We start from the raw sequence: 25,163 nt of genomic DNA, 5'->3' as shown, positions 1-25,163 counted from the left end.
AACAAAAACACTGAATGTAAATGGACTCAGTTCTCCAATTAAAAGACATAGAATGGCTAAATGGATAAAGAAGTAAGACCTGACTATATGCTGCCTACAAGAAGATCATTCCACTTCTAACGTGAAGGGATGGAAAAAGATATTCTATGTAATTGGAAACCAAAAAAGAGCAGGAGTAAGTAGCTGATATAAGTAAGTACTTACATCAGATAAAACAGACTACAGATCAAAGACTGTAAAAGGAGACAAAGAAGATCACTAATGATAAAGGGAATAATTCAGCAGGAGGAAATATGTATAAATATCTATGTACTGAACAACAGAGCTCTCAAGTATATAATGTGAACATTAACAAATCTAAAGGGAGAGATAGACTGCAATACAATAATAGTAGGGGACTTCAACATGCTACTATACGTAATGGACAGGTCATCCAGACAGAAAATCAAGAAACACTGGAGTTAAACTACACACTAGACCAAATTAGGCCTGACACCGACAGAACATTTCACCCAACTGCTGCAGAATACACATTTTCTTCATCAGCACATGGAACATTCTCCAAAACAGACTGTATATTAGGCCACAAAACAAGCCTCAACAAATGCAAAAAAGTAGAAATCATATCAAGTATATTTTCTGACCACAATGGAATAAAACTAGAAATAACAAGGGGGGCCTTGGGAAATACACAAACACATGGAAATTAACACACTCCTGAATGACCTAGGGCCAATAAGGAAATTAAGAAAATTTTAAAAATTTCTGGAAACAAATGAAAATGGAAAATGACATATCAAAATGTGTAGAATACAACAAAAATAGTACTAAGAGGGAATTTTATAGCAATAAATGCCTGTAACAAAAAAGTAGAAAGACTTCAAATAAGCAACCTAATGATGTACCTCAAAAAACTAGAAAAGAACAAACTAAACTCAAAATTAGAAGAAAAGATATAAAATTCAGAGCAGAAATAAATGGAGACTAAAAAATAAAGAAAATCAATGAGATGAAAAGGGGTTTTTTTTTGGCAAAAACAAAATTGACAAACTTTTAGCTACATTAACTAAGAGAGAAGACTCAAATAAATAAAATTGTAAATGAAACAGGAGACATAACAACTGATGCCACAGACATACAAAGAATCATTAGAGGCTGTTATGAACAACTACATGCCGACAAGTTGGAAAACCTAGAACAAATGGGCAAATTCCTGGACACATACAACCTACCAAGATTGAAACCATGAAGAAATAGAAAATTTCAACAAACCACTAATGAGTAATGAGATTGAAGCCATAATAAAATGTCTCCCATCAAAGAAAAGTCTAGGAACTGATCGCATTATTGCTGAATTCTACCAAATATTTAAAGAAGAATGACGACCAATTCCATTCAAATGCTTCATAAAAATTGAAGAGAAGGGAATATTTCCAAACTTATTCTATAAGGCTTGCATTACCCTGATACCAAACCAGACAAAGACACAACCAAAAAAGAAAACTATAGGCCAATATCACTGATGAATATAGATGCAAAAATCCTCAAAAAAATACTAGCAAATGGAATTCAACAACACATTAAAAAGATAATTCATCATGATCAAATAGGATTCATCCTAGGGATGCAAGGATGGTTCAACATACAAATCAATAAACACAATATATCACATTAAGAGAAACAAGAACAAGAACGATATGATTATTTCAATAGGTGCTGAAAAAGCATTCAATAAATTAAACATGCCTTTATAAGAAAAAAAACCTTCAACAAACTAGGTATAGAAGAAACATACTTCAAAATAATAAAGGTCATTAGCTATGAAAAACTCCTAGCTAATGTAATACTGATAGGGAAAAACTGAAACCCTTTTCTTTAAAATCCGGAACCAGACAAAGATGCCCACTTTCACCACTTTTATTCGACATACTACTGGAAGTTTCAGGGCAATAAGGCAAGAGAAAGAAATAAAGGGCATCAAAGAAAGAAGTTTAAATTAGTCTTTTTTGCAGATGACAGGATATTATACTTAGAAAAACCTAAAGACTCCACCAAACAATTGTTGGAACTGATAAGTGAATTCAGTAAAGTTGCAGCATTCAAAATCAACATACAAAAATCAATAGCATTTACATATGCCAAGAACAACAATCTGAAAAAGAAATCAAGAAATCAATTTCATTTATGGTAGCTACAAAGAATACAAAATACCTAGGAATCAATTTAACCAAAGATGTGAAAGATCTATCCAAAGACAACTATAAAACACTAATGAAAGAAACTGAAGAGGGCACCCAAAATGGAAAGATATTTCATGCTCATGGACCTGATGACATTCTTCACAGAAATAGAAAAAATAATTCCAAAATTTACATGGAACCACAAAAGACCCCAAATAGCCAAAGCAATCCTGAGCAAAAAGAACAAAGCTATAGGCATCACACTACCTGACTTCAAAATATACTACAAAGCTATAGTAACCAAAACATCATGGTACTGGCATAAAAAGACATCAGACCAATGGAACAGAATAGAGAACCCAGACCCAGATATAAATCCATACGTTTATAGCCAACTCATTTTTGACAAAGGCACCAAGAACATACAATGGGGAAAGGAGAGAGCCTCTTCAATAAATGATGCTGGGAAAACTGAATAGTTATATGCAAAAGAATAAAACTGAACCTCTATCTCTCACCATATACAAAAACCAAAGCAAATGGATTAAAGATTTAAATCTAAGACCTAAAACTATGAAACTACATGAAAGCATTAGGGAAACACTCCAGGACATTGGTCTGGGCAAAAATATTTTGTGTAAGAGCTCAAAAGCACAGGCAACCAAAGCAAAAACAGACAAATAGAATTACATCAAGCTAAAAACATTCTGTGCAGTAAAGGAAACAATCAACAAGTCAAGAGACAATCCATGGAATGGGAGAAGATATTTGTGAACTATCCATCTGACAAGGGGTTAATAACCAAAATATAAAAGGAGTTCAAACAACTCAAAAGTAAAAAACAAACTGATTTTAAAATGGGCAAAAGATCTGAAGAGACATTTCTCAAAAAAAGATAGAGGGCCAAGAGGTATATGAAAAAAATGCTTAATATTACTAATCATCAAGAAACACAAATCAAAACCACAATATAATCTCACCCCAGTTAAAATGGATCTTATTAAAAAGACAGGGAATATAAATGCTGGCAAGGATGTAGAGAAAGGAAACCCTTGTGCATTGTTGGTGGGAACGTAAATTAGTACAGCCGCTATGGAGTATTGTATGGAGGTTCCTCAAAAAACTAAAAATAGAATTACCATCGGATCCAGCCATTCCACTACTGATTATATATCCATATTAGTCTGTTTTCACGCTGCTGATAAAGACATACCCATGACTGTGAACAAAAAGAGATTTAATTGGACTTACATTTCCACATGGCTGGGGAGGCCTCAGAATCAAGGTGGGAGGTAAAAGGCACTTCTTACATGGCAGTGGCAAGAGAGGAGGATGCAAAAGTGGAAACCCCTGATAAAACCATCAGATCTTGTGAGACTTATGCACTACCATGGGAACAGTATGACGGAAACCGCCTCCATGATTCAAATGATCTCCCACAGGGTCCCTCCCACAATACATGGGAATTATGGGAGTAAAATTCAACATGGAATTTGGGTGGGGACACAGAGCCAAACCATATCAATATCCAAAACAAAAGACATATTGAAGATATATCTATACTCCCATATTTATTGCAGCGCTATTCACATAGCCAAAACATGAAACCAACCTAAGCGTCCATCAATGGGTGAATGAATAAAGACAATGTGGTATATATACACAATGGAATATTATTCTGCCATAAAAAGGTTGAAATCATGTTATCTGCAGCAAGATGGATGGAACTGGAGGTGATGTTAAGTGAAATAAGCCAAACACAGAAAGACAAATATCACATGTTCTCATTCCTATGTAGGAGCTAAAAAAGTGGATCTCATGAAGATAGAGAGTAGACTGGTAGTTACCAAAGGCCAAGAAGGGTAGGGGGAAATGAAGAGAGGTTGATTAATGGGTACAAACATACAGTTTGATAAAAGAAACAACAACCAGTGTTTGATAGGTCAGTAGAATGCCTATAGTTTACAATAATTTACTGTGTATTTCAAAATCACTAGAATAATTCAAATGTTTCCACCATAAAGACAAATATTTAATGTGACAGATATCTCAGTTACACAGATTTGCTCCTTATAATTACACAAATGTATTAAATTATCACATGGACCCTCAAAATATGTACATCACTATGTATCAATCAAAAATTAAAATAAAAAAACCCTAAAACTGAAATTTTCTGTAGCTCAAAGTTCTAGAAGTATGTTAAAATACAGAACATGTATGTCTTCCTAAGTTGCCTCAGAACCAGTGATTTCATTTATGTCGGAGGGTGTGTGTGCAGGTCTAGAATGCAATACAAAGCTGTTAGAGTGGCAGTGAATTCTCAGTTACTGGAGATCAACTTTAGAACACCCAGAGGCACCTAGCAAAGGTCTGTTTTCATAAGTGTGTGTGTGGGGTGGGGGAGTAATGGGGGCACAGCTCTGAAGTGAAGATGCAACTTCCAACAAATGAATGCCAAAGTGTGAAAAGTTCTTGAGAATGATCTCCAGCCAACTCCTATTGGCTGGTGGACTCTATAAATAAAGGTCTACAAAAATATGCCTTTTTAGGGTATCTACTTACCACCTGAGTAAGTAAAAGTTGAGAGACATGAGCAAAGCAACCTAAGGATGCAAGAAGGGCCTTACAGGGAGGCGGGATGGGGATGGGAGCGGGCCTGAGAGTTGCTGCAAGCTGACCAAGTGGAAGCTTTGAGCACCACACATCCCAGCAGCCTTGAGAAGCAGGTAGGCAAGTCTCCTCATACCAGCAAGGAGGCGAGCATTAAGAACGTTGTCTGAGGAAGTTCCGGCTTCTCCAATAACCCCCTGAGGGATGTAGGGGTGGAGCTGTGTGGTGTAAGCCCAGCACCACCTGAGCCACAAGGGAGCTGTGGACCATCTTCCAGAGTCTCAATTTTCTAAACTCATTTGATGGGTGATAATCTTAAAACATTTTCTCTTTAACAAGCAGTAGCTTATAGAGTAGGAAATAAAATTCATACAAAATTATTTGTAAAGACACAAAACGAGAGAAATATGACTTTTGCTCTCCTGGCCACTCTGAGCTGGATCCCAGACCCCAGGAGACTGAAGGGACTCTGCTTTGAATGCTATGACCTGACTCCTGGCCCTGCACATGGTGAGGAGGAGGGAGATGGGAAGACGTTCGAATGGGCTAGGGGCCAAGGCTGCACTGAGGCTGCACAAGCAGTTGCAGGAAGGGAAAATGGAGGGAGGTAGCATTAGTGACAAGAGCAGCCACAGAGTGGAGAATAGCGATGGCGGCAGCCGAGTCTGGGGCAGGCTGGGAACAGAGTAGCAGATCTTCTGATATCAGAGGCTAGAGCCATTAAGAGACAGAAGCTAGGGGCAGCCTGTCTTTGGGGAGGAAGCCACCGACACCCAGCATCTCTCCAGAAGGGTTCACAGTTGTCTGGACTCAAGCAGCTTGCAGGACCAGGCGCCTTAATTCTCTGTCCCTCACTACTGGCAGCCACAGAGAGGTCTCCACCTAGCAGCAGCATCCAAGAAGGAGGTTTTGGGTAGATTCATAGACATAAGCACCCAAATTAACCAGACTACGAGAGTTCCTCAAAAGTTTTTATTCTTTTTCATCTTTTTAAACTGGCACACTGCCTGGTATACACCGCCAGGTAGGCATTCAGAAAAGTTTCTTTTTTTTAGATACACAATTTATAATACTGGGAAGATTTCATTTCAGTGTTTCCCAAAACATTATTCCTGGAAAGGGTGTACTCTCCCATGACTCTGGATAATAGAAGTTTTGTTCTGATTTTTTAAGTCACCTCAGACAGACACTGGAACACGTTAGATCTAACACTTAAGTGCTTTGAAAGGGCAGTAAAAAATCCCCAAGGAATTCAAGAATTGTAATAATTGCTGGGAAGACTGTGGTTTCTGCAGCCCAGGGTGGCTTCACAGTTGTCAGAGGTCACAGATTCTATGTCCCTCCCCGACCAGGGACCTCCAGGACAGCTTCCCTGGTTGGTTCTTGAGTCTTTCAGCAGAAGGCAGACCAACAGAGAAGGGTTGTGCCCTTCTCCGACCAGCCCAGGCCTCACGCCACTGTATCGCAGACCCTGTATCAGCAGCATAGCTACGGAGCACGTCATCCTGGGAGTGGATCCTCCGTGGGTCACACCAAGCAGCGCAGCAGGGAACCAGAATGAGGTTCAGGGCCACCATCAAAAGAGTGACCTCCCCTCTCCTTCCAATTAGTTACCTGTATTCAATGTGCAGTGTAAACGAACAGAAGTTTTACAAATTAAATTACTTTCTTAAAAATCAATACAACATCGTTACATACAATTCTCTTTGAGAAGTCTTTCCAATTCAATTCTTAAGTTTCATATACAAAATGGTGTGCAAAAACAAACACTGACCTCAAATAAATAGGGAAAAAAAAGTGGGAAGAGCTAAAATTTTTTGTGTGTTTTTAAATTAAAAGTTAAAAACTTCAGCTGCACTTCAAAGTATCTGCAGGATGGAGAAATACATCAAGAAGGCTGTCAAAAACAGCTCTCAGAGTTAGAGTTGCATTTTCAACTGAGGTTTTCTATGTTCAGAATTCACGATCAATGCCTCCGCTGAGATCTTTCACCACTCCCTCTTTGACCAGCTTTAAGAGGAACTTGGTTTCCGTTGTCACATTATGCATGGTCTGAAAGTTCATAGCAGCCATGCACTGATTGTCGAAGTAGTGCAAAGGTGTTCTGGGTTGACTGAGGTCATATCCAAAACCCGCCAAACTGACTTCATCGCACAGATGTGTGGCTAAGACAACGGCAATGACACCGATTGTGGGGACGTTCTGAGAAAGGGAAAAGAAGACCAAAAAGTAAAAAAAAATTTTGGCACAAGTCACCATTTTGCTGGTATTACACATGCTATGCAGAGTCATGAAAGCTACATTGGGGGCTGCAATTTCATACATCACATAATTTTATACATCATGAACTTTAGAGTCCAACTCTCCATTTAAGTCAGGAATCTAGGCTCTAAAACATGGTCTGTGATGTTCACACTTTCAAGGGGCAGCCTGACAATTCTTACACCAAGTTAAAAGGTATTCCCCTTCTAGGCCGGGCGCGGTGGCTCACGCCTGTAATCCCAGCACTTTGGGAGGCCGAGGTGGGCGGATCATGAGGTCAAGAGTTTGAGACCAGCCTGGCCAATATGGTGAAACCCTGTCTCTACTAAAAATACAAAATTTAGCCAGGTGTGGTGGCACACGCCTGTAGTCCCAGCTACTCAGGAGGCTGAGGCAGGAGAATCACTTGAACCCAGGAGGTGGAGGTTGCAGTGAGCCGAGATCGAGCCACTGCACTCCACCCTGGCGACAGAGCAAGACTCTGTCTCAAAAAAAAAAAAAAAAAAAAAAAGGTATTCCTTCTAAAATGTCTACCCCACTGGTCCTTCCTATATGTGATGCCCAGAATCATTAAAAAAAAATAAAAATTAAAAAAAAAGCCTACTTCCTCTCTCAATGACAAATGTCTATGAGGTCTGCTCTGGGAGAGGAGGGCACAGGACCTTCCACGGTCCTTCCCAGGGCACAGTTTCTGGAGCCCATCCCTTCCTGAGAACAGAGGATTCTCAGTTCTCACTGCAGAAGACTGCGTTCACACACCAGCAGCTACATCCCACTTAAGGGCCCCATTGGCTTTGCTGGCAAATAGCACTTCCAGGCCATTTCCCTATGTAGAGCTGCTAAGCCAGTTTCTTCCCACCGTCTGTTTGGGCAAGTAAATTTTGTTTTTTTTTTTTTGAGACAGCGTCGGTCTCACTCTGTTGCCCAGGTTGGGGTACAGTGGCGCGATCACGGCTCACTGCAGCCTTGACCTTCACAGGCTCAAGTGATCCTCCCACCTCAGCTTCCTGAGTAGCTGGGACTACAGGCATGTGCCACCATGCCCAGCTACTTTTTGTACTTTTTTGTAGAAATAGGGTTTCACCATGTTGCCCAGGCTGGTCTCGAACTCCTGGGCTCAAGCAATCCTCCCGTCTTGGCTTCCCAAAGTGTTGGGATTACAGCCATGGGCCACCATGTCTAGCCTCAAGTACATTTTTAGTCCTGAATTAAATATTTCCACATTTGCTCCTTTAAAAATGTATCCTACTGACCTTGGCCTAGAATCTCCATTGTCTAAACCTTTCTAGATTCTGATGGTGTCCCCACTCCCTCCTCATGTCTGGCATCTTGTCTTGCCTCCTGGAATGTGCAAATCTGACATCGTGCTTTCTGGATCTCCATGCCAGCCTTGGGTAAAAACAGTACACAGGACAGGGAGGAATACAGAAGGCCCTGCAGCTCACTAGGCCTCCTCGAAGGCTGCCACCAATCTACTAATAACTCTTACTATTAGCATCCTTTTGTATAGTTTTTCATGTAAAAATGTGCCTCCCTTTTCATTCATCTTAGTTGAGCTTGTGGCTGCCATAAATATAACTCTTCTTTTTTGTAAAGTGGAACAACAGTGGACCCTCCAGAGTTCACAGATTCAGGTGGGATTAGGGAACATCTACTGAAGCCATCATTTGTTAAAATCTGCTTCCTGCTCCTTGATGCATCTACCTCTCAAAGCCAACCTCACCTGTTAAAAAGGAACTCAACAGCCATTCTGCATGCTTGGAAATAGAAACCAAGAGAAATTAACACAAAGGACACTTTCCTCCTGTTTAGCCAGGGCTCTAGGCGTTGTTCTGTCTTCTCCAACCATGTACCCCCAGTGACCATCTTGTCACACAGGGAATATTCAATGTTTGTGGAAGGAGTGTGTGAAATCAACTGTCCATTGGGGTGATATATGGAGAGAACTAAAAAACCGATGAAAAACTCCCCAAAGCATGTCATCTCTATAGCATGCCCTTTGAGATCACGTCTCCTACTGCTCAACAGGCTTCTTCATCTGCTGGAAGGACATATACATGAGGAAGTTTCTGATACTGCAACTTTAGATCAGAAGTCCTCTTTTAAGTTACTGTTTTTATCCAAAAGAAAAACGCCATTTTATCAATTATAAAAATAGGAAAATATTCAGTTCAACTAACAGACAGATTATAAAGCAGAAAGTAGAAGTCTTCTACAGACTTCCCCTCTGAAGAAGAGCATTCTTCACAGGCTGGTGTCTATTTCCAAGCTTTTATACTAAACACATACTTTTATTGTTAAAGTGTTCTGTATCTTTTTTTTTTTTTTTTTTTTAAGATGGAGTTTCACTCTTGTTGCCCAGGCTGGAGTGCAATGGGGCGATCTCGGCTCATTACAACCTCCGCCTCCCAGGTTCAAGCGATTCTCCTGCCTCAGCCTCCCAAGTAGCTGAGGTTACAGGCACGCGCCACCATGCCTGGCTAATTTTATTTTTAGTAGAGACAGGGTTTCTCCATGTTGGTCAGGCTGGTCTCGAACTCCTGACCTCAGGTGATCTGCCCGCCTCAGCCTCCCAAAGTGCTGGGATTACAGGCGTCTGCAACCGCGCCCAGCCTAGTGTTTTGTATCTTTATTTTCTCACTTAATATACTATGGAGGTGTTTTCCTATCTTCTTCATCCTTAACAGACAATACTGCATTGACTTTATCATAATTTGTTTAAACAATCCCATAATAATGAACATTTAGGCTGTTTTTAGTCCTCTGCTGTTAATGCTATAGTGTACATCCTAGAATATCCATCTTTGCAAATTTCTCTAATTTCCTTGTAATCATGTTTTTAGTATAAAATTGGTGGGTCAGAGATGATTCATATTTAAAATGGTTTAATATTGCCAAAATATCCTCCAGAAAAAGTGCCAGCTGATCATTCTACCTACATTCCTGCCAAACAAGGACATTATCAAACTTTTAAGTCTTTGCTAAGAAAATGGGCAAAAATACTATTGTGGCTCTAATTTGCTTTTATTTGATTATTGGTAAAGTTGAACATTTTTACATGTATTCTTTGGCTATTTTAATTCTTCTTTTGTGAAATGTCTATTCCTATTTTTTGCCCATTTTCTATTGGTTCATCTTTTTCTCTTTGATTTAGTAAGAGCTCTTTGTATTCTGAGAGTGTTTATTCTCATTGTACATGTGATAATTTCCACACAGGTCTTAAGTTTTAAAGACACCAGTCAAGTTATTCAGATCAAGAAGCCGCAAGTAATAAAGGCATGCACACCCCCATGCCCCTGGTGGCAGCACTTGCTAATTGCAGGTAAAGAATCTCTACTGCAATAAACAGCCTAGAGCACAAAGTTCCCAAATTAGGCTGCAAAATAAAAATCGTCCAGGGAATTCAGAAAATCTTAAAACACAAAACAATTAGAATGTCTGAGATGAGACCCAGGCATTAACTGAAAAACACTGTTCTTGAGGATTAACTTTTATAACTATCACCTACAAAGTGATGATAAAAATCAATACTCACCTGAATGGCCCACAGAGTGAAAATGTAAATATGACTTTTCTCTGGGGTACAAAATTTTTTAAATTTTTAAAAAATTAAAAAATAAAATGTAAATAACTTTTCAGATCATGAAAGTGCCTTTCAGTGTCCTGCAGTTATATGGAGTCCTGGAGTAAGAATACCTTAAATAGTACCTCAGTGATTCAAGTGTTAATGTGCTGCCTACACTAAAGAGAAGAGTCACTGGAGAGAAGGCCAATTAAACAATGAGGAGCCCTGCAGCCAAGTGCAGAGTGGTAAACACACATGGAGCATCTAATCACAGGCTGGGTTTCTCCACTGGAGATGCTTCTGGGTATACAGTTGAGCCAAAGTGAAATTTGTACACATCTCCCCTCAAACAAGGAATGATTAACTTTGAGTAGCAATAAAAATACCTTATCTCGGCCCCAGAACCTTGACTGAGGCTCTGAGTACTGAAGGATGTCAAAGGCAGTCTCTTTGATGATAACTGGATTCAAAATCCTGAAATGTTTTGGCTGCAGTGGGATTTTTTCTGCCACCTGCTTCCAAAAGAAGAGTCGTACCCAGAATGGCTAAGGAAAGCAAGCAAGCAGTTGTTAGTCATCCTTCTAGGGGAGGGGAGAAAGCATTCCCACTCATCAGACCAAGGCTGTGGGTGTGACCCCATGTGGCCCTGTGCACTGCCTTCTGAAGCAATCTACTCCTATAGATTGCAAAAGCTATGCAAATCCAGCTCTCCAACTCAAAAAAGTAACTCTAAAATAGCCACTTCACACAGGCGGCACTGGACAAAGAGATGAATTGCAGAACCAGCTTGTATTTGTTTGAGGTAGACATTCCTCAGTGGTGCTAATGCTATCATTTTGTCTAGGGAAGCCCAAGTGAATAGGTCCAATTTAAGGCTATTAAGTGCTGTAACTGCCATCACCTTGCATCCTCTCTCACTTACTCTATTTCCTAGTCCCATGAAGTCGTTTCATATATGCTTCATCTTCCAACTAGAACTTCTGCCCGATAGAAAGTCCAGAAGACCATGATGACTGATATAGAATCAGCTTTGGAAATACAAATTTGTCATCACATGGAGTTTACGTGAAAAGTTGAATACGTCCCATTAGTTTCACAGACAGCTAGTTTGTGCATATGTCTATATATGTGCATACACTCCTCGACAGCTGACCTCTGAAATGTATTTGAATATAATGGGTGAGACTATAAAGTAATGTGACCAATAAAGACAAAAGGAATATGACCAAGTGAGGGCCATCTCCTCCATAGCTGCCCTTCTGGAATGCCATGAATTTATTCCAACAGGGGAACCACTGACCAAAGCATTTTTGGAGCTCTTTAGAGTATTCCTTGATTTTTATATTCTTTTGAATACCCTCAAAAAGGCTTATATCCATCTAAGTAAGTCTAATTTCTGGAACTAGCCAAAAGCTATGCAAGTTCATGTCTGGAGAACAAGGTGGGTGAACAACCTCAGTAACAGCAATTTTGGTCACAATCTGGATATTCCCATTAAGCAATGATCACCATTTTCATGTGACTCTTAATTAGGTCTGGCCCATCCATGCAGAGTGTACAGCTGTACACAGACATAGGAGGAAAGCACCCACTCCTGGATTGACACAACTGCAGCAGGGCCTCTTTATAACCATCTCACTCCATTCACGCCACCAAAAGGAAAAATACTCCCACTGTATGGTACTTTCCGATTTCAACTGGGTGGGCAGGGTCTCATTTGTCTCTTAGGAGTGTGAAATTTCACCCATGAAATCAAAAGCACTGAGGAAGTGCCGGTGCGGAGACCGCACCCAACAAATCTCCCACTAGCTCCTAGTATTTGTTCAGTTTAAATTATAAACACCCTCACCATTGTCTCTACCAGGAATTCTCCAACCTGCCCATGTACAAGAACCACTGGAAGAGGGCCAGGTGCAGTGGCTCATGTTTGTAATCCCAGCACTTTTGGAGGCTGAGGCGGGTGGATCTCCTGAGGTCAGGAGTTTGAGACCAGCCTGGCCAACATGGTGAAACCCCATCTCTATTAAAAATACAAAAATTAACTGGGCATGGTGGCAGGCGCCTGTAATCCTAGCTACTCGGGAGGCTGAGGCAGGAGAATCGCTTGAACCTGGGATGCGGAGGCTGCAGAGAGCCAAGACTGCACCACCGCACTCCAGCCCTCTAGCCTGGACAACAGAATGAGACTCCATCCCCAAAGAAAAAGAATTGCTGAGGGGTTTCTACAAAGAGAGTGATCATCATTTGAAAGACAACACATAAGTATGCATTCTGCTCTGCGTGTTTAAAAATAAAAGGCTATAATTACAACTAAGTAAGACTCCTTCACTTTTTACTAAGGCAGATTTAATAGAAGTATTAGTGCTTACCAGGGTTTCATTTTTTACCATTGCTTGAAGCCAGTTGAAATCAACACTCTTAAATAAAACAGCAACAAATAAGTCATTGGAATAATATTCAAGGTCAGACAGTGGTGCGCCCTCTGGATAAGTCATCCTTATAGTAGTTTTATTTCCAACATGTTCTGAATATCCCTCAACTGGTGCACTGTTTAACCTATTTAAATAAAAAGGACAAAGACACTGACAAAGCAGGCCATCAACCATCTCTGTACACCAGGCAGTATCCATGTCATGTCCTCCACGTCTTCTTATGACTAAGAATGAGTGCATGGTTTGCAGCCTCATCTCCCCTCCCAGCTCTGTCTTTCTAGGATTTCGAGGAATGCAGCCTTTAGTACTTGAGCGAACACTTGTATCTAATCCCTGAATGTCAAGCAATTTCATGTAGCCCTAATATTTTTACTCAATCTAAGCATATTACATTTGGGACTTTCTCTGGGTGCCAGTAAAATATCCTCGGAAATTTTCCATTGTGCTCAGATGTTAGTTCTTGCCAGAATTTCAAAAAAGGAATCAGAAGGGAAAATCTAGTCCACCATGCCTGGCTGACTTTTTGATTTTTTGTAGGGACAAGCTGTCTCTATGTTGCCCAGGCTGGTCTTGAACTCCTGAGCTCAAGCGATCCTCCTGCCTTGGCCTCCCAAAGTGCTGGGATTATAGGCATGAGCCACTGCGCCTGGCCAGAAAACAATTTTTAAACAGTGAAACCAAAAAAGAATCTAGGATGACTGCCTATTGGCTATCATGGTGAGTCTGAACTTCTCTGTGTGTCTTCCATGTCCCAGCCAGCACTGCCTTCCAGGACTCACTGGCCCCAAGCCCCTTCTCCAGAAGCCAGGCCCCTCATTGACTCAAGTCTCTTGCTGTGTCCTCTTCTTGCCCCTGTCTGGGAGTTGTGGTCCTTTGCTGTTTTACTTGAATCTACCCACCTTCCAAATCTCACTTCCTCTGATAAGGTTCTGCCACTTACTGTAGCCGGCAGCATGCTCCTCCAACTTAGGGTCAGTATGACAGTTTGGAGCATCCAACCATTTTGTGTTTTTGTTTCAACTTCTCAAACGTTAAGTCCCTTGTGGGCAGGGACTGTGAAGAGCTTCCTGCGTCCCTCACTGTTCCTGGAGCCACACTGACCAAGAGCAGTGCACTGAGTTCTAGAGGAGAAAGGTTGGTTTTAAAAGCGATGTACCCCAGTCTGGGCAATTCGGAGAAACCCCATCTCTACTAAAAATATAAAAAATTAGCCATGCGTGGTGTGTGCCTGGGGTCCCAGCTACTGGGGAGGCTGCGGTGGGAGGATCTCCTGAGCCTGGGAAGTTGAGGCTGCAGTGAGCCGAGATCACACCACTGCACTCCAGCCTGGACGACAGGAGTGAGACCCTGCCTCAAAAAATAAAATAAAATAAAAACAATAAAAATAAGTAAACAAACAAACAAAAAAACCAATGTACCTTATCACAACATCGAACTGGTTCAGGGTGTGGCCCAGTTCTAATCCGTGCAGTATTCCTCCGCTTCCAATAACCACACAGCGCCGACAGGTCTTGGCTTTCAAGTGTTCAGGGAGGTCGTGCTCTGGCAAGAGTTCCAAGAGGGTCTGGACTTTACTGGAGAACTTCCGGAACCCAAAAGGAGGATCGTACTTGGACTCAGCTTCACTGTCTTTGGGGGCCTTCTGCACAAAAGGGAGTAAGTCCACGCTATACCTGTGCTCAAATAACAGCGCCATTGATGTCTTGGCAAACTTGGGACGACATTCCTTCTGCAAGACTTGCTGAGCATATGTCTGAGCTCTCTGGAATGAAATCACACCAATCTGGGTTTTAAAAACTCTCCTGCATTAAAAATATACTCTTCTAGATGACAATTTGTCCTATGATGTCTGATGTAGCTCCCGTGTTGATTACTGTCTTTTAACACAGAATATTTGCTTTTTAGAGTTAAGTTTGGCTCAGAAACTTGAAGAAACAACCTGGGAGAATCACATGACAAGGAGATAAACACAGCAGGGTATTCATTTCATTGCACAGGCAAAGCAAGAAGGACTCCCGCCTCCCACCCCCAGCCTAACACTGTTCAAATACATTTGGGGTGAAAATGTACTTTGGGGTGTCTAAGACTTCATATTTCATAAAATTCTGATACATGCTACAACACAGTTAAACTTTGAGGACATTATGCTAAGTGAAGCCAGTCACAAAGAGACAAATACTGTATGACCTGACTTATATGAGGTATCTAAAGTAGTCAAATTCATAAAAACATGGTTACCAGGGTTGAAGAGAGGGAGAAAAGGGGAGTTGTTTAATAGATACAGCGTTTCGGTTTTGCAAGATGAAAACATTCTAGAAATTTGTTTCACAAGAGTTTAAATATACTTAATGCTGCCAAATGGTACATTTAAAAATAATTATGATGGTAAATTTTATGTTTTTTTTTAACCACGTTAAAAAAAAAGGTTTCATATATCAGGTTCTCATCTAGCAGGATGACAAACAGGCTTATTTATCAGTTGAGATACAGAATGTCACAGTCTAGAATGCAAATTACCTGAAAGAATCAGGGAATGTCCCCTTAACATAGAAATTGCATTGGTTTCAAAGCATTTTCCCAGCCTGCATTTCCATATGCATTTTAATGTTTTGCCTCAGCCAGGAGCTGCCTGAATGCAACAAAACTCAGAGGAAAGGCGGGCACGGCGGGTCACACCTATAATCTCAGCACTTTGAGAGGCCAAGGTGAGAGGATTGCTTGAGCCCAGGAGTTCGAGGCTAGCCTGGGCAACATGGTGAGACCCCACCTATACAAAAAAATTTTTAAAAAATGGGTCAGGAGTGGTGGTGTGCCCCTGTAGCCCCAGCTACATGGGAGGCTGAGGCATGAGTATTGAGTGATCCTCAACCTGGAAGGTTGACGCTGTAGTGAGCTGTGATTGTGCAACTGCACTCCAGCCTGGGTGACAGAGGGAGACCCTGTCTCTAAAACAAAAACAAGAACAAAAACATGACCATCCTGGCTAATACGGTGAAACTCGTCTCTACTAAAAATACAAAAAAAATTAGCCGGGCACAAGGTGGCGGGCACCTGTAGTCCCAGCTACTCGGGAGGCTGAGGCAGGAGAATGGTGTGAACCCGGGAGGCAGAGCTTGCAGTGAGCCGAGATCGTGCCACTGCACTCCAGCCTGGGCAACAGAGTGAGACTCTGTCTCAAAAAACAAAAAAACAAACAAAAAACCCCCCAAAAAACAAAAACAAAAACAAAAACGCAACCTTGGAGGAATATGGTATGCGTGTCCATTCACCCCAGTCTTCCTCTTGGCTCAGCTGGACAAATGCTGACTCAGAACCCCTGTCAGGTAGTTCTTCCTATCTTTGTGCTTTTTTATCCTTGTCTCCATATTTAGCAGCCTTGGAATTGGACCTGCATTACTCCTCCTATTCACTACCTTCTCACAGGCAGAAGTGTGTGTGTGTGTGTGTGTGTGTGTGTGTGTGTGTGTGTAATCCTATATTTACTGGGATATTTATTAGGAATTTAACATATCTTTTCAACTTTGTCAGTATCATTATGAGGATTATTACTGGGGTATAGGTTTAAATGTTCATCCCAACTATGCTTTTCCTCAAGGCTTGTTATTTTTATTTTCTGATTTTTGCTTAACACATTTTTTTTAGGAATGCATCTATCCTATTATAACAGAGATACTTAATATATTATAGCTTTGATAAGTTGTTAGCATCCGTGAAGAGAACACTGTCTACATCCCAAGAATCTGGCCCCATTTCTGAAAAAGGAACTGATATTCTTGGAGCCTCAGAAACGCTGCTGCAGACACCATGCATAGCCACTGCCTCAGTTCACCCTCACGACACTATGGCACCTTGCAAGATGATCATTAGTATCTTCACTTTGTAAGAGGTCTGAGCTGGCCCAGCAAACCTGGCTCCTAAAACAACAGCCTCTACCTAGAGAAATCAGCACACAAACACCACCACTGATAACAAATGTTTAAATATGAATTGGCATCTTCATGAGGAAATCAGCAGGAAAGCCAAGCCAGGAATCTGCCTTGACCCTGAGCCCCCGAATGGAGGGGCACACCCCTGGCCAGGCCTGCCCAGCAGGCGATGCTCCGGGTGCTTAATGCCAAGCTGGTGGAAGCGGGACACACAGAGCGGCCACACACACTGCACATTCATCTCGAAACCCTAGGCCCGAAGGTCATGAATGGCAATTTTTAGAGACCTAAAGGCCTAACTCTCCACTAGAGAATCATATCCCAAGTATCTGGTTTTACAAATCTCCTAGGACAGAAAGGAACATCTGAGAAGTGGCAAGAGGGACCCGGAGAAGCTCACTGATGGCCACGGGACTAGAAAGAGGTGCGTGAGCGAGCTGGATGCTCGCCAGGCTGCCAGGTCTCCTCTTCAGAAGCTGCATCTGGAAAGGAGTGAAATTTCATTCCATTTCCATTCTCACCAAGAGGTTAATTTCAGGTTTCAAACTTAATTTTCTTCTTTTTTTTTCTTTTTTTTTTTGAGACAGAGTCTCGCTCTGTCACCCAGGCTGGAGTGCAGTGGCGCAATTTCGGCTCACTGCAACCTCTGCCTCCCAGTTTCAAGCCATTCTCCTGCCTCAGGTTCCTGAGTAGCTGGGATTACAGGCGTGCACTGACACACCCGGCTACTTTTTGTATTTTCAGTACAGACGGGGTTTCACCATGTTGGTCAGGCTGGTCTCAAACTCCTGACCTAGTGATCCACCTGCCTCCACCTTCCAAAGTTCTGGGATTACAGATGTGAGCCACTGCGCCCAGCCCAAACTTAATTTTCTAGACTGTGGGTAGGGCACATTTCTCAGTAGTCACCTTCTGACTGTGACCCCTCCTGCGCCTAAGTCACAGTGGATGCAGTAGTAAATCCTGAGTGAGTTTCTACATGCCCTGGCAATGTCTAAAGCCACAGCAATTCCTTGTCCTCTTCTGTTTCAACTCGTTTAACAAATCTCCACTGACTGCCTGGAGACAGGGCTTTTTCTGTAGAGAGCTCACACGGAACTCCATCTCACAGCCACTCAGAACAGGAGGACCACATGGGCCATGTCCTCCACTCTGGGATGGTTTCTGTTCTTGCTTCAATGGTGCACAACCAGACATCATTGTCTTGGGGGCTTCCTCAGAGCTTGTCCCACATCTTTAAATAAGTTGAACCGGCATCTGCTTCAGCTGCTCTCTTCCCCCTCCACTGCTTGCCCGTAGCTCACAGCTCAGAAGAAAATGCCTCGAGGGGAGCGCCCCACCTTCAGGAGCTGCAATGAAGAGAGGAAGCAGTGTGACTAGGCCGTGAGGACTCCAGAGCTCCCAGGAAGGCCTCGGAGGCGTCAGCTGGGGCCTGGGTGGCATTCATCCAGATGAGGCTCACTGGAAGCCAGGAGCTGGTGACTCTCTCGTAAAATACAAGAACTCCCGTTCATCTTATATCCAGGGACAAAAATAAAGGTTTCAGTTTTTAACATCTTCCAGGCTGCGCTTGCAGGTTGCCCACGATTAAGACAAAGTAGACATCTGGTAGTGCCAATTGTTAATGCTGTGGCAGTGTGCCATAAAAACATCATGTGAAATTCACAGAAAGGTATTAAAAACAATCAAAGTAATTTTCCTCAGCAAAATCCCCACTTTCATTTCCACTCTGAAATTTTAAGGACAACCCTTCTCAGAAATACAAGTAAGTGGCATAATTCTTAGTAAAAGGCAATGTTCTACTGCACTTATTATTTTTTAAAAATCCGGAACAGGGCAGAGCATTCAGAGTGAAAGAAAACTCGTGTCTGGCATTAATGAGATGTGGGAAGGAGCTCAATTCTGCCATGGATCGCGTGATCTGGGGGCATCAGTGACCTTGTGGAACTTTCATTTCCCACACCTGTAAACTCTGGTGCTGGTCGCTTCTTCGCAGGTTGCTCTGATGCCCTAAGCATTTTGCCCAGTACCTGGCATGTGTGGAGACTTGTATGATATCACACAAGGACAGTAACTGAGGGTCAAGTTATTGACATATTTTACTCACATTTAAGTTATAACTCTTACCCAGTTAGAAGCAGAAAAAAATTTAAATAACCAAGTCATGGAAATAACACTACACTATAAACTCAACCAGTTGGTGGCAGCCTGGGGTGGGGTTGAGGGTGGGGACTGACTGCAGAGGGGCTCTGGGGAACTCGCTTGGGCCATGGGAATGTGCTAAAGCGGGATTGTGGTGACAGAGGCGTGGCTGCATAAGTTTTTAATACTCATCAAACAATGGGCTCCAAAGGATTAAATCTTATGTAGATTTCATCCCATCAACTGTTAGAAAAAAAAATAATCAGGAGATCTGGAGGCTGGACTCAGTTCTAGATTGATTTAACTAGCAGCGTCGTCTTTGTTAAAGCATTTCTCCCTAGGTCGAGGCATCAGTTTTCTTACCTCTAAGATATCCCAGGAAGGCCTGGAAAGCGGGGAGCAGCACTAAGGAGAGAAAAGACTCGGTTTGAAGGTGCTGGTGCCTGGGCTCACTGAATGCTTCAGCAGGGAGGGCCCTGCTTCCTTTAAAGGCACGGTGTAGGTCTGCAGAGTCCGAGAGAAGACGATGAAGAAGCGGCTGAGTCCATCTGGCCATAATTAACTGCACGCAATGCCATCCGCAGGGAGATAAGGTTTTTAGCTCTCAGAAAGGAGAGAGGGCCAAGTTCAAAATGCTGCTACTACACAGCCCAAACCGAAACTGACATCAACGTGCCCTCGTCTCTCTTAAAACATCTTTTAAGTGCAATTTCACATCTGAACCACACTTTCAAAGTGTCCAGGCATCCCTTCAGAGCCCACTGGTAGTCTTTTTAACAACTGGCACATTAAGGGACATATTTAAATAGAAAATACAAAACCCACAACTGCCATAGCCACACTTCCTTTGCTGCAGTAATGAAGGCGGGGGCCAGTGTCACCAGACAATGCTCACGTCTAGCAGGGCTGGCAGGGTCCCACTCACACTGTGGGTTGCTGAGTGGAACCAACAGAGCTAACAGGGCCCCACCCTTATGGCTCTGAGACCTTCTTCTGCCCATATACATCCACGATAATTCAAATTTGTCCACGTGCTCTTGTGGTAAGGATCAAATCTCCACTGACTGCCTGGAGACGGGATTTTCTTCATGGAGAGCTCACACAGAACTCCATGTCATAGCCACTCAGAACATGAGGACCACACGGGCCATGTCCTCCACTCTATTCTTGCTTCAGTGATGCACAAATTAAGGAGCTGCTTCGTGCTTAGTGTAGCATTCAAGGCCTTTTGCTATCTGGCCCTGTCTCATTTTCAGTCCCATATCCTGTGATCCCTCCTCCCCAAATCCTCAGTGATAGGCAACTCTTGCCATTCCTCTCATGTGCAAAGCATTCTGAGGCCTGCTCTTCTGCACAAACCACCTCTTCTGCGTGGAAGGAAGCAGGATATCCTGTCAGGACTGTTTTGAAAAGTGGAGCATTTTAACAAGGTCAAAATGTTAAAAACCTACTTTAAAAAATTCTCTAGTAACACAATAAGACACCCTCAATTCCACCATAATTATAGCAGGTTTTCACTTTCTATTTTACTAGTTTCAAACTCACGGAGTTTTACAAACATGTTTGACTTACACAGCTGCCCCCCATTCCTTCCTCTTTCTCTATGAAAAATTACAGGGGACTTTCTCCTTTACTTATTTCCGTATTACTTGAATTTTCGGTGTTTTTTTAAATAATTGAAAAAAGTAACCTTTTAGAAATCGCTCAGCACTGGGGTGACATGGTAGATGGACACTGTGGGCTGCTGCTCAGTTTTGCTTAAGTGGCTTTGGCTCCTTCTCCAGGCAGGTGTAGGACCAGGGAGGCCAACTCCCCCATCAGAAGTCCTCCCACCCCCCTCGTCAGTGATTGGTCAGGAGTCCTCACTGAAGCCCATCAAGGAAGGGCATTGGCATCTATGAAGGCTACTATTGGTCCAGCCATGAGCTTAGGTCTAAATATTGGCCCAGTAGCCTAATGAAAGGACTTACATTCCATGGTTCAGGGAGAAGGGGCAGGGAGCGGGTGCTGGGCTTTTCCCTGTCTACCAGTGGATGTTTAGGTTGAAGAGAACTATCAGTCCTGTTCCTCACATTAAACCTAAGGTGCATTACTGATGTACTCAAAGAATTACAAGTTATAACCGGATTTTCTGTACAATCTAGAGTTCACAGGTAATGGAAGATTACACTGTGATTCAAGTACTATCTCCCCTTCCCCCTGAAGTTGAATATATATAAGTGCATATTAAGTAATGTAAGATGTTAAGCACACAGCCCCTGTCTCCCAAGACCTGGCCTGGAAAACAAGTGGGGAAGATGAACAGCTGAAATCCTACAATGATAAACATCAGGATTAAAGCATGAGGGGGCTCTCTCACACACACAGAGGGACGATCAGGGATAGCCTCTTAGAAGGGGTAACCGCTGAGCTGAGACTTGACTTAAAATACGAGTAACAGAAGGGCGAAGAGCAGGGAAAGGCTCTAGGCAGCAAAGAAAGAAAGAATGCAGCAAATAGAGGAAAGTTCTTTTCAACAAATGGTCCTGGGACAACTGGAGAACAACATGCAAAAGGATGACCTTGGACCCTGACCTCACACTGATATGGTTTGACTCTTTGTCCCCACCCAAATCTCATCTGGTAGCTCCCATAATTCCCATGTTTTGTGGGAAGGACCCAGTGGTAGATGACTGAATCATGGGGGCAGGTCTTTCCTGTGCCGTTCTTGTGGTAGTGAATGGGTCTCATGAGATCTGATGGTTTTAAAAATGGGAGTTTCCCTGCACAGTTTCTCTCTTTTGCCTGCTGCCATTCATGTAAGACGTGACTTGCTCCTCCTTGCCTTCTGCCATGATTGTGAGGCTTCCCCTGCCATGTGGAGTTGTAACTACAATTAAACCTCTTTCTTCTGTAAATTGCCCAGTCTTAGGTATGTCTTTATCAGTAGTGAAAATGGACTAATATACCATATACAAAAATTAATGCAAAATGAATCAAAGACCTAAATGTAAGAGGTAGTATGTTATAAACATACTAGAAGAAAACTTGGGACTAAACAATAGTTTCTTAGATATGACACCAAAAGCATAAATGACCAAAGGAAAAATAGGTAAATTGGGTTTCATCAGAATTAAAGACTTTTGTGCTAAAAATGATACCATCAAGAAAGTGAAAAGACAACTTAGAGAGTGGAGAAAATACTTGGAAATCACATACCAGATATAGGGTACTGGTATCCAGAACACAGAAAGAACTCTTACAATTTAAGAATAAAAAGTCAAATAGCCCAATTAAAAATGGGCAAAGGATCTGAATGGGCATTCCTCCAAAGAAAACACACATACGGTTAATGAGAGCACATGGGAAAGATGCTCAGCATCATTAGCTATCAGCAAATCAAAACCACAATGAGATATCACTTAACATCTATCAGGATGACAGTAGTAAAAAAGGAAAGATAATAACAAATGTTGATAAAGATGCGGAGAAACTGAAACTCTGGTACCTTGCTTACAAGAATGTAAAATAATGCAACCATTTTGGAGAACAGCTTGGCAGTTCCTCAAAAAGCAAAACATAGTTACCACATGACCCAGCAACTATATTTCTAGTATATACATAAAAGAACTGAAAACAGGTACACAAATACTTACATACAGATATTCACAGCAGCATTATTCATAATAGCCAAAAGTGGACACAACCCAAACGTCCACTAACTGATGAATGGATAAACAAAATGAGGTATATCCATACAATGAGGTATTATCCAGAAATAATAATGAAGTACCGATACATGCTACAACATGGGTGTACCTTCAAAACATTATCCTAAGTGAAAGAATCCAGTCACAGGAGACCATGAAATGAATAACATGAAATGTCCATAATAGGCAAATCTATACAGACAGAAAGTAGATTACTGGTTGCCTAGGATTTGTGGGGAGGGGGAAGTAGGGAGTGACTATGAATGGATATGGAGTTTCTTTTTGGGATACTAAAAACCTTCTAAACTTAGATCATGGTGATGGTTGCACAGTTCTGTAAATCACTAAAACCACAGTGTATTGCACAAAATCACTGCACTGTATCCCTTTTATTTTTCTCAGTGTCTTGTTCTGTTCTGTTGTATGGGCTGGAGTGCAGTGGCATGATTATAGCTCACTGTAATCTCAAACTCCTGGGTGCAAGTGATCCTTCTGCCTTAGTCTCTGGAGTAGCTAAGACTACAGTTGTGAGACACCACACAAGGCTAATGTTTTTATTTTTAATAGAGATGATGTCTTGGTATGTTGCCCAGGCTGGTCTCAAACTCCTGGCCTCAAATGATCCTTCCTGCCTCGGCCTCCCAAAAAGCTGGGATTATAGACAGGAGCCACCATGCCTGGCTGTACTGTATGCTTTAAATGGGTGAACTATGTGGTGTGTTAATTATATCTCAGTAAAAATGTTTTGAGGGCAGGGCATGGTGGCTCATGTCTATAATCCCAGCACTTTGGGAGGCTGAGGCAGGAGGATCACTTGAGTCACTTGAGTCCAGGAGTTTGCGACTAGCCTGGGAAACACGGTAAGACCCTGCCTCTACCAAAAAAAAAAAAAAAAAAAAAAAAAAAAAAAAAAAATTAGGCACGTATGGTGGTGCATGCTATAGTCCCAGCTACTCAGGAGGCTGAGGTGGGAGGATTGCTTGAGCCTGGGAAGTTGAGGCTGCAGTGAGCAATGATCGGGCCACTGCACTTCAGCCTGGGTGACAGCGTGAGGCCCTGCTGAAAAGAAAAGAAGGTGGGCTCAGTGGCTCATGCCTGTCATCCTAGCACTTTGGGAGGTTGAGGCGGGTGGATCACCCGAGGTCAGGGGTTCAAGACCAGCCTGGCCAACATGACAAAACCCCATCTCCATTAAAAATACAAAAATTAGCTGGGTGTGGTGGCACGTGCCTGTAATCCCAGCTACTCGGGAGGCTGAGACAGGAGAATCACTTGAACCCAGGAGGTAGAGGTTGCAGTGAGCTGAGATCATGCCACTGCACACCAGCCTGGGAGACAGAGTGAGACTCCGTCTCAAAAAAAAAAAAAAAAAAAAAAAGAGAAAAGGAAAGAAGAGAAGAGGTTTACCCAAGGACCTGTGAGGGGTTGAGTGTGCCTAAAATTCACAGAGCTGGGACAATGGAGGTGGCACAAAAAGACTGGAGAGATCAGTAGGAACCAAGTCATGAACGGTCTTCTGGGCCAGACTAAGGAGTCTGGGTATTTTCCTGAAGGTAAAGGAGAGGCACCAAAGAGTTTTAAGGAGGGAAGTAATATATTAGATTCAAATTGTAGAATACGACTACTCCGGCCACAGTGGGGCATGGCTGGATGCAGGAAGGCAGGTGAGAAGACACACAACCAGGGAAACAGGAAGAGCAGGTGACTCTAAAGGGCAGCCCTCGCTCACTACACCTTTCCTTAGAATGCCACGTACTATGTATTTTTACAGACACAGTCCCTACTCTCAAGTAACTTATACTTTAGATGGCAGGATGAGAGGCTCGTATGAATTAGGATAATACCGATGGAATGTGGCAAGCTTCAGAGGAGCTTGGAAGTAGCAGTGAGGTTCAGTCTGAAAGTCACTGAGTTGGGGACTGGTTAGGCTGCATGCAGGTGTTCTTTGAGAGCCTACCGTTTGAGACAACTCCACCCAGAATTCAGAACTTTGAAAGCCCCAGGTTACGAAACCAGCCTCCATCTTCCAGTCAGGCACTGGCAAATTGCTGAGAACCACAGAATCTCAGACCTGGAAGGGATCAGAAAGGCCCCTGAGCCCCTCCCTGTCTAATGTCTGAATTCTACCTACAGGACCCCTGGCTTTTTTTTGAGACAGAGTTTCACTCTTGTCGCCCAGGCTGGAGTGCAATGGCACAGTCTTGGCTCACTGCAACCTCCCTGTCTTGGGTTCAAGTGATTCTCCTGCCTCAGCCTCCCGAGTAGCTGGGATTACAGGTGCCTGCCACCACGCCCAGCTAATTTCTGTATTTTTAGTAGAGACGGGGTTTCACCATGTTGGCCAAGCTGGTCTC

At 42.5% G+C, this 25,163-nt stretch overlaps 1 protein-coding gene across 17 annotated transcripts in view; it reads right to left on the bottom strand.

Annotated features, from left to right (window-relative positions):
* Positions 1 to 5,751: 5,751 nt before the first annotated feature.
* The window catches only part of ST3GAL5 (ST3 beta-galactoside alpha-2,3-sialyltransferase 5), a 50,140-nt gene continuing 30,728 nt past the window's right edge, over positions 5,752 to 25,163 (bottom strand). For 10 of the 17 annotated variants that reach the window (XM_009442597.4, XM_009442598.5, XM_024354108.3 and 7 more), the window contains 4 exons: positions 14,471 to 14,814; positions 12,990 to 13,176; positions 11,007 to 11,165; positions 5,752 to 6,995 (listed from right to left, as the gene is read on the bottom strand). In XM_009442597.4, the coding sequence (XP_009440872.1) occupies positions 6,747 to 6,995; positions 11,007 to 11,165; positions 12,990 to 13,176; positions 14,471 to 14,814 (939 nt within the window). In that variant the 3' untranslated portion in view covers positions 5,752 to 6,746. Of the gene's footprint in view, positions 6,996 to 11,006; positions 11,166 to 12,989; positions 13,177 to 13,992; positions 14,132 to 14,470; positions 14,815 to 17,887; positions 18,328 to 19,483; positions 19,683 to 25,163 lie in introns of those variants that run through there. The other 7 variants (XM_009442600.3, XM_063788824.1, XM_063788825.1 and 4 more) reach the window with 5 other exon arrangements.

Source organism: Pan troglodytes, chromosome 12 (genome assembly GCF_028858775.2).
Source record: "Pan troglodytes isolate AG18354 chromosome 12, NHGRI_mPanTro3-v2.0_pri, whole genome shotgun sequence".
NCBI classification, from domain to species: domain Eukaryota; kingdom Metazoa; phylum Chordata; class Mammalia; order Primates; family Hominidae; genus Pan; species Pan troglodytes.
Note: the sequence above shows the minus strand (reverse complement) of the source record. Positions and strands in the feature narration are given on the sequence as shown.